We start from the raw sequence: 9,980 nt of genomic DNA, 5'->3' as shown, positions 1-9,980 counted from the left end.
AATTTGCTTCGCATGGATTCGAAGATCAGCCTTCTACTTCGCATTGATTTGAAGCTAAATCATGTGTTCCGCATGGATTTTAAGCTAACACGTTTGTTTCGCATGCAGTTGAAGCTGAATCATGTACATCACAAGTATTTGCAGCTAAACCATTTGTTTCGCATCGATACGAAGATAACCCTTCTACTTCGCATTGATTTGAAGCTAAATCATGTGTTTCGCATGGATTTGAACCTAACTCGTTCATTTCGCATGCTGTTGAAGCTAAATCATGTATATCACAAGTATATGAAGCTAAACCATTTGTTTCGCATGGATACGAAGATAAGCCTTCCACTCCGCATTGATTTGATGCTAAATCATGTGTTTCGCATGGATTTGAAGCTAACTCGTTTGTTTCGCATGCTGTTGAAGCTAACTCAAGTGTATGACAAGTATTTGAAACTAAACCTTTTGCTTCGCATGGATTCGAAGATCAGCCTTCTACTTCGCATTGATATGAAGTTAAATCAAATGTTTCGCATGGATTTGAAGCCAACTCTTTTTTTGCGTATGCAGTTGAAGCTAAATCATGTACATCACAAGTATTTGCAGCTAAACCATTTGTTTCGCATGGATTCGAAGATAACCCTTCTACTTCGCACTGATTTGAAGCTAAATCATGTGTTTCGCATGGATTTGAATCTAACTCGTTTGTTTCGCATGCTGTTGAAGCTAAATCATGTATATCAAAAGTTTTGGCAGCTAAACTATTCGTTTCACATGGATTTGAAGATCAGTCTTCTACTTCGCATTGATTTGAAATTAAATCATGTGTTTCGCATGGATTTGAAGTTAACTCGTTTGTTTCGCATGCAGTTGAATCTAAATCATTTATATCGAAAGTATTTGAAGCTAAATCATTTGTTTCGCATGGATTTGAAGACAAAGCTTTTACCTCGCATTGATTTGAATCTAAATCATGTGTTTCGCATGAATGTGATGCTAACTCGTTTGTCTCGCTTCCAGTTGAAGCTAAATCCATTATATAGCAAGTATTTTAACCTAAATCACTTGAATCGCATGGATTTGTAGTTAAACGTTCTACTACGCAATGCATGGAAGATAAATCATGTGTTTCGTTTGGACTTGAAGCTAACTTGTTTGTTTCGCATGCAGTTGAAGCTAAATCATGTATATCACAAGTATTTGAAGCTAAACCATTTGTTTCGCATTTATTAGAAGCTAAGCCTTCTACTCCGCATTGATTTGAGGCTAAATCATGTGTTTCGCATGGATTTGAAGCTAACTCGTTTGTTTCGCATGCTGTTATAACTAAATCATGTATATCACAAGTATTTGAAGCTATATCATTTGTTTCGCATTTATTCGAACATAAGCCTTCTACTTCGCATTGATTTTAATCTAAATCATGTGTTTCGCATGGATTTGAAGCTAACTCGTTTGTTTCGCATGCAGTTGAAGCTGAATCATTTATATCACAAGTATTTGAAGCTAAACCATTTGATTCCCATGGATTTGAAGCTAAGTTTTCTACTTAGCATTGATTTGAAGATAAATCATGTGTTTCGCTTGGATTTGAAGATAACTCGTTTGCTTCGCATGCTGTTGAAGCTAAATCATGTATATCACAAGTATTTGAAGTTAAACCATTTGTTTCTCATGGATTCGAAGATAATCCATCTATTTCGCATTGATTTGAAGCTATATCATGTGTTTAGCATGAATTTGAATCTAACTCGTTTGTTTCGCATGCTGTTGAAACTAAATCATTTATATCACAAGTATTTGAAGCTAAACCATTTGCTTCGCATGGATTCTAAGATAAGCCTTGCACTTCGCATTGATTTGAAGCTAACTCATGTGTTTCGCATGGATTTGAAGTTAAGTCGTTTGTTTCGCATGCTGTTGAAAATAAATCATGTATATCACAAGTATTTGAAACTATATCATTTGTTTCGCATGGATTCGAAGATTAGCCTTCTACTTCGCATTGATTAGATGATAAGTCATGTGTTTCGCATGGGTTTGAAGCTAACTCGTTTGTTTCGCATGCTGTTGAAGCTAACTCAAGTGTATGACAAGTATTTGAAACTAAACCTTTTGCTTCGCATGGATTCGAAGATCAGCCTTCTACTTCGCATTGATATGAAGTTAAATCAAATGTTTCGCATGGATTTGAAGCCAACTCTTTTTTTGCGTATGCAGTTGAAGCTAAATCATGTACATCACAAGTATTTGCAGCTAAACCATTTGTTTCGCATGGATTCGAAGATAACCCTTCTACTTCGCACTGATTTGAAGCTAAATCATGTGTTTCGCATGGATTTGAATCTAACTCGTTTGTTTCGCATGCTGTTGAAGCTAAATCATGTATATCAAAAGTTTTGGCAGCTAAACTATTCGTTTCACATGGATTTGAAGATCTGTCTTCTACTTCGCATTGATTTGAAATTAAATCATGTGTTTCGCATGGATTTGAAGTTAACTCGTTTGTTTCGCATGCAGTTGAATCTAAATCATTTATATCGAAAGTATTTGAAGCTAAATCATTTGTTTCGCATGGATTTGAAGACAAAGCTTTTACCTCGCATTGATTTGAATCTAAATCATGTGTTTCGCATGAATGTGATGCTAACTCGTTTGTCTCGCTTCCAGTTGAAGCTAAATCCATTATATAGCAAGTATTTTAACCTAAATCACTTGAATCGCATGGATTTGTAGTTAAACGTTCTACTACGCAATGCATGGAAGATAAATCATGTGTTTCGTTTGGACTTGAAGCTAACTTGTTTGTTTCGCATGCAGTTGAAGCTAAATCATGTATATCACAAGTATTTGAAGCTAAACCATTTGTTTCGCATTTATTAGAAGCTAAGCCTTCTACTCCGCATTGATTTGAGGCTAAATCATGTGTTTCGCATGGATTTGAAGCTAACTCGTTTGTTTCGCATGCTGTTATAACTAAATCATGTATATCACAAGTATTTGAAGCTATATCATTTGTTTCGCATTTATTCGAACATAAGCCTTCTACTTCGCATTGATTTTAATCTAAATCATGTGTTTCGCATGGATTTGAAGCTAACTCGTTTGTTTCGCATGCAGTTGAAGCTGAATCATTTATATCACAAGTATTTGAAGCTAAACCATTTGATTCCCATGGATTTGAAGCTAAGTTTTCTACTTAGCATTGATTTGAAGATAAATCATGTGTTTCGCTTGGATTTGAAGATAACTCGTTTGCTTCGCATGCTGTTGAAGCTAAATCATGTATATCACAAGTATTTGAAGTTAAACCATTTGTTTCTCATGGATTCGAAGATAATCCATCTATTTCGCATTGATTTGAAGCTATATCATGTGTTTAGCATGAATTTGAATCTAACTCGTTTGTTTCGCATGCTGTTGAAACTAAATCATTTATATCACAAGTATTTGAAGCTAAACCATTTGCTTCGCATGGATTCTAAGATAAGCCTTGCACTTCGCATTGATTTGAAGCTAACTCATGTGTTTCGCATGGATTTGAAGTTAAGTCGTTTGTTTCGCATGCTGTTGAAAATAAATCATGTATATCACAAGTATTTGAAACTATATCATTTGTTTCGCATGGATTCGAAGATTAGCCTTCTACTTCGCATTGATTAGATGATAAGTCATGTGTTTCGCATGGGTTTGAAGCTAACTCGTTTGTTTCGCCTGCATTTGAAGCTATATCACTTATATTCACAAGTATGTGAAGCTAAATCTTTCGTTTCGCATGGATTTGAAGCTAAGCCATCAACTTCGCGTTGACTTGATGCTAAATCATGTTTTTCGTTTGGGCTTGAAACTAACTCGTTTGTTTCGCATGCAGTTGAAGCTGAATCATGTATATCACAAGTATTTGAAGCTAAACCATTTGATTCCCATGGATTTGAAGCTAAGCTTTCTACTTAGCATTGATTTGAAGATAAATCATGTGTTTAGCATGAATTTGAATCTAACTCGTTTGTTTCGCATGCTGTTGAAACTAAATCATTTATATCACAAGTATTTGAAGCTAAACCATTTGTTTCGCATGGATTCGAAGATAAGCCTTGCACTTCGCATTGATTTGAAGCTAACTCATGTGTTTCGCATGGATTTGAAGTTAACTCGTTTGTTTCGCATGCAGTTGAAGCTAAATCATGTATATCACAAATATTTGCAGCTATACCATTTGTTTCGCATGGATTCGAAGATAACCCTTCTACTTCGCATTGATTTGAAGCTAAATCATGTGTTTCGCATGGATTTGAAGCTAACTCGTTTGTTTCGCATGCAGTTGAAGCTGAATCATGTATATCACAAGTATTTGAAGCTAAACCATTTGATTCCCATGGATTTGAAGCTAAGCTTTCTACTTAGCATTGATTTGATGATAAATCACGTTTTTCGCTTGGACTTGAAGTTAACTCGTTTGCTTCGCATGCTGTTGAAGCTAAATCATGTATATCACAAGTATTTGAAGCTATATCATATGTTTCGCATGGATTCGAAGATAACTCTTCTAATTCGCATTGATTTGAAGCTAAATCATGTGTTTCGCATGGATTTGAAGCTAACTCGTTTGTTTCGCTTGCAGTTGAAGCTGAATCATGTATATCACAAGTAATTGAAGCTAAACTATTCGTTTCGCATGGATTCGAAGATAACCCTTCTTCTTCGCATTGATTTGAAGCTAGATCATTTGTTTCGCATGGATTTGATTCTAACTCGTTTGTTTCGCATGCTGTTGGAACTAAATCATGTATATCACAAGTATTTGAGGCTGTATCATTTGTTTCGCATTTATTCGAAGATAAGCCTTCTACTTCGCATTGATTTGAAGCTAAATCATGTGTTTCGCATGGATTTGAAGCTAACTCGTTTGTTTCGCTTGCAGTTGAAGCTGAATCATGTATATCACAAGTAATTGAAGCTAAACTATTCGTTTCGCATGGATTCGAAGATAACCCTTCTTCTTCGCATTGATTTGAAGCTAAATCATGTGTTTCGCATGGATTTGAATCTAACTCGTTCATTTCGCATGCTGTTGAAGCTAAATCATGTATATCACAAGTATATGAAGCTAAACCATTTGTTTCGCATGGATTCGAAGATAAGCCTTCCACTTCGCATTGATTTGATGCTAAATCATGTGTTTCGCATGGATTTGAAGCTAACTCGTTTGTTTCGCATGCTGTTGAAGCTAAATCAAGTGTATCAAAAGTATTTGAAGCTAAACCATTTGCTTCGCATGGATTCGAAGATCAGCTTTCTACTTCGCATTGATTTGAAGCTAAATCATGTGTTCCGCATGGATTTTAAGCTAACTCGTTTGTTTCGCATGCAGTTGAAGCTAAATCATGTATATCACAAGTATTTGCAGCTAAACCATTTGTTACGCATGGATTCGAAGATCAGCCTTCTACTTCGCATTGATTTGATGCTAAATCATGTGTTTCGCATGGATTTGAAGATAACTCGTTTGTTTCGCATGCTGTTGAAGCTAAATCATGTATATCACAAGTATTTGAAGCTAAACCATTTGTGTCGCATAGGATCGAAGGTAAGCCTCCTACTTCGCATTGATTTGAAGCTAAATCATGTGTTTCGCATGGATTTGAAGCTATCTCGTTCGTTTCGCATGCTGTTGAAGCTGTAACGCGATGTGTTCGGGGTACAACGGAAGGACACAGAGTGAAATTGCACTAGATTTTATTCGTAGATGTATATAAAATGCCGCGCGGTGCTGATGGATACTAGATGGAGCGCGGCGGAATCGTTAGACGCGTAGAGGCTCGGCGTAATGCTTAGACGAGAAGAACGTTCAGTTTCTTGCCGCTGTTATTTATATTATGTCCCCCAAAAAGGCCACGCCTTTTTGGGAGACTCGCTGTCTTCTTTTCCCCCGCTTAGTTTGGCGGGGGAGGCAGCCATCGTCGTACCCTCGCTGTAGGGGCGCGCTGGCCGTTCGGCCGGGTAGCGGTACGCGGCCGGCGACTTTCTCCGCGACTAGGCCTGCAGTGCATGTGGCAGTGATAAAAAACAAAGAGACAAAAGAATTTCCGGGTCTTGCAAACGTCAAGGACGTTTTCTCTCAGTCGAACCCTTGACATCTGCAAGCGGACAGTTTTATGGTTATTACGGTCGCCGACCGTGTGCCGCTACATCACCCCCTTGCCAGTGTAAACGCTATATTATGACTATATAAAAAAAAGAATACAAATTTTGTGTCCGCTCGCGGGGTTCCTTATTATATTGTGTACAGTGGGTTTTTCGTCTTATATGATAAAGTATATACATGTGATATCTTTAATTTAACGCGCGATGTATCTGTCTGTAAATTTAACTGTGCGGCCGGATCGTGTAGTAATCGGTGCTGAACTGTTTTTTAAGATGCTATGCGGCGCGTTAGCAATTTCGCGGTGGCTTGCTTCTTTGCTTTTCATTCTATTGTCGTGCTCATCGCTTACTATATGCGCCGGTTTTAAGCGATCTATTGAGACTGTTTTCTCCTGACTGCCTACTCGTATGATAAAATTTTTATCTCCGCGTTTCAAAACTTTGTACGGTGGTTCGAACTTGCCTGTTGGTGATATTGTATGGCGCGTGATTTTGTTTCGTTGGCATTGGGTGCACTCTTTGGTCCATTGGGTGCAGTCTTTGTTCATTGCTGGCCACACGAAACGGTCCGCGATTAGTTTTTTTGATGGTCTTGTTCCGGGGTGTGATAGACCGTGCAAAGTTTTGAAAATTTGTCGGCGATAATTTTTGGGCACGTATGGTCGGACGGTAGGTGTGGCGATGTCGCAATATACCTCTACATCTCCTCCGGTAGCCGTTGGAAAGCGTAGTTTTTTTAAATTAAGCGCCGTCTCAGCCAGTAAGAGACGTTGGAGCTCTTCATCTGACTCTTGAGCTTCGGCTATTTGTCTAATGTCTACGCATGCTGGTCTGTGCAATTCCTCTACCCGGGATAGAGCGTCCGCGACTATATTGTCTGTCCCGCTGATGTGTCGTATGTCCGTCGTAAATTGTCCTATGAAATCTAGGTGCCTGAATTGTCTAGGTGTACATTGCTCTGGCCGCTGTTTAAAAGCGTAAACCAGAGGTTTGTGGTCTGTGAATACTATAATTGCCTGTCCTTCGATTTGGTAACGGAATCGTCGCACGGCGGTGTACATTGCTAACAGTTCTCTGTCGTACGCGCTGTATTTTCGTTGTGCCGAGGAGAGGGTTTTAGTGTAAAATGCTATAGGCTGCCAGGTGTTGCTGACCCGTTGTTGTAAAACCGCACCCATTGCGTAGTCGGATGCATCTACACTAAGTGACAACTGCGCGCCAGGTACTGGATGCGCCAAGAGGGTAGCTTGCGCTAGTGCCTCCTTTACCTGTGCAAAGGCAATATCGGCGTCTTGTGTCCAGTTTACCTGTGGGTTTCCACGTGTAGGTGCACCTTTCAACAGGTCGGTCAACGGGGCTTGCAATCTTGCTGCACCTTGAATGAATCGGCGGTAGAAGTTGACCATTCCTAAGAATCGTCTCAACTCGCGTACGTTTGTGGGTTTGGGGAAACTACGGATTGCCTCTACTTTGTCTGGGTTCGGTGTCGTCCCTTTGCAATTTACCGTGTATCCCAAAAAACCTATCGTATCTTTGCCGAATGTGCATTTAGCCGGATTAATTACAACTCCGTATTCTTGTAGGCGTGTAAAAATTTGTTTAATATGATCTAAGTGTTCGGTTTCGTCCCTGGATGCTATTAATATGTCGTCTAGGTATGCATAGCAGAAATCTAAATCGCGTAAAACTTCGTTGATAAATCTCTGAAATGTCTGGGCAGAGTTCCGTAGTCCGAACGGCATCCTAACGTATTCAAAAAGACCGAATGGAGTTGTAATTGCAGTTTTCTCTATGTCTGCGGGTTCAATTGGAATTTGGTGGTATGCTTTAACCAGGTCTAATTTTGAAAAAATTGTTTTTCCGTGCAAAGCTTGGGAAAAATCTTCGATATGAGGCAACGGGTAACGGTCCGGGATTGTGCGCGTATTTAGTGCGCGATAGTCGCCGCAGGGTCGCCATCCATTGTCCTTTTTCTGGACTAAGTGAAGGGGTGAGGCCCATGGACTTTTGGATGGCCGAATCACTCCTTCTGATAAAAGGTGTTGGAATTCCTGTCTGGCGCTTTTTAACCTATCGGGGGCGAGTCTCCTCGGTTTCGCGAAAATCGGTGGTCCGTCCGTAGTCTGTATGTGGTGTGTAATGCTATGTTTTGCTGTTTTATTTGTCTGTGGTGGGCGAGTTATTTCCACGAAGGCGGTTAGGAGTTTGATGTAGGGTGAATCGCCGACAACCGTTTTAATTGATTCTATATCGGCGGTCCCTAATGTTCCGCGTGCTGTAACGTTTGTATTATTGTCTATGAGTCGCTTATTCTTAATATCTACAAGCAAGCCGAAGTTCTTTAAGAAGTCAGCACCGATTATGGGTTTCGAGATGTCCGCGATTACGAATTTCCATGTTAGGACGCGACGCAACCCGAAGTTTAGGTGCAGGACGATGTCACCATACGTCGAGATGGTTGACTCGTTTGCTGCGTACAGGGTGTAATTACTTTTCGTCGGTCGTCCTTTTATTAGGGATCGCGGGTATACACAAATATCGGCGCCGGTATCGATGAGGTACTGTACCTTCGTGTCCTTATCCATCATGAAGAGGCGGCTTGTTTTGGGATCGGCGCTCCTCGCCTCGTCTAGGGCCGATCGGTCTCGTTTCCCTGCTGGCTGACGTGTGTGCAGGGTGTTGTGCATCGTGTGGCGCGGTCCCCGAATTTTCGGTGATACCAGCAGACGCCTGGCTGGGATGGGCTTCGCGTTCTGCTCCGTCTTCGCCATCCATTTCGTGCTGGTCTGCGGTCCCGGCTTCGTCGGCTTTCCGTGGCATCGGCGGTGCGTTTCGTCAGCTCTGCTACTTGTTGCGTTAGGCGGGTCATTTGCTCGCGTAGGATGTCGAATTTGGTATCGGATGATGCCACAGCCGAGCATTGTCCCGACGGGTTGAGCTCTTTTACTTTATCTGCCAGTTCCGCCATCTTGTCCAGCGGCGAGTCCATTTGCGTTGCGAGAATGGGACGCATCGATGCTGGCAGTCTATTTAAAAATAGCGTCCGCAGGAACTTGTCAGTCACGGTACTGCCGGCCAAATTCCTGATGTGACGTAGGAATTGGGATGGTGTCCGGTCTCCGATCTCTTCTCGCTCTATGAGTTGGTGGATCCTCTGCTCCTCTGATGTCGACAGCCGCCGAATTAGCTCGTCTTTTATTTTCTTGTATTTGTCGGTTTCCGGAGGGTTTCCTATTATGTCTTGCACCTCCTCCATGCATCTGTAGTCCAGATTCGACGTGATATAATAGAATTTGGTCGTGTCGGCTGTTATGCCGTTTAAGGCGAATTGTCCTTCAACTTGAGCGAACCACAACGTCGGGTTGTTGTGCCAAAAGGGCGGTATACGTATACCCACTTTGTTGATTTCGGGGGTTCCCGTCACGTTGTCGTTGTTTCCAAACATGGTTTTTTTGGAGTTTCGTTAACTTAGAACGGATGATTCACTGTCCCTGACTTGTCCCTCGTTGCGATCACGTCGGGGTCACCAATTGTAACGCGATGTGTTCGGGGTACAACGGAAGGACACAGAGTGAAATTGCACTAGATTTTATTCGTAGATGTATATAAAATGCCGCGCGGTGCTGATGGATACTAGATGGAGCGCGGCGGAATCGTTAGACGCGTAGAGGCTCGGCGTAATGCTTAGACGAGAAGAACGTTCAGTTTCTTGCCGCTGTTATTTATATTATGTCCCCCAAAAAGGCCAGGCCTTTTTGGGAGACTCGCTGTCTTCTTTTCCCCCGCTTAGTTTGGCGGGGGAGGCAGCCATCGTCGTACCCTCGCTGTAGGGGCGCGCTGGCCGTTCG

The 9,980-nt window shown here is 41.3% G+C and overlaps 1 protein-coding gene across 1 annotated transcript; it reads right to left on the bottom strand.

The window, feature by feature from the left end:
• Window positions 1-8,761: 8,761 nt before the first annotated feature.
• LOC143262424 (uncharacterized) lies at window positions 8,762-9,577 on the bottom strand. Its single transcript, XM_076528199.1, has one exon. The coding sequence runs from the start codon at window positions 9,575-9,577 to the stop codon at window positions 8,762-8,764; it is 816 nt and encodes a 271-aa protein (XP_076384314.1).
• Window positions 9,578-9,980: the final 403 nt, after the last annotated feature.

Source organism: Megalopta genalis, unplaced genomic scaffold (assembly GCF_051020955.1).
Source record: "Megalopta genalis isolate 19385.01 unplaced genomic scaffold, iyMegGena1_principal scaffold0132, whole genome shotgun sequence".
Lineage (NCBI taxonomy): Eukaryota > Metazoa > Arthropoda > Insecta > Hymenoptera > Halictidae > Megalopta > Megalopta genalis.
The sequence above is the reverse complement of the archived record's forward strand: the minus strand, read 5'-3'. Positions and strand labels throughout refer to the sequence as shown.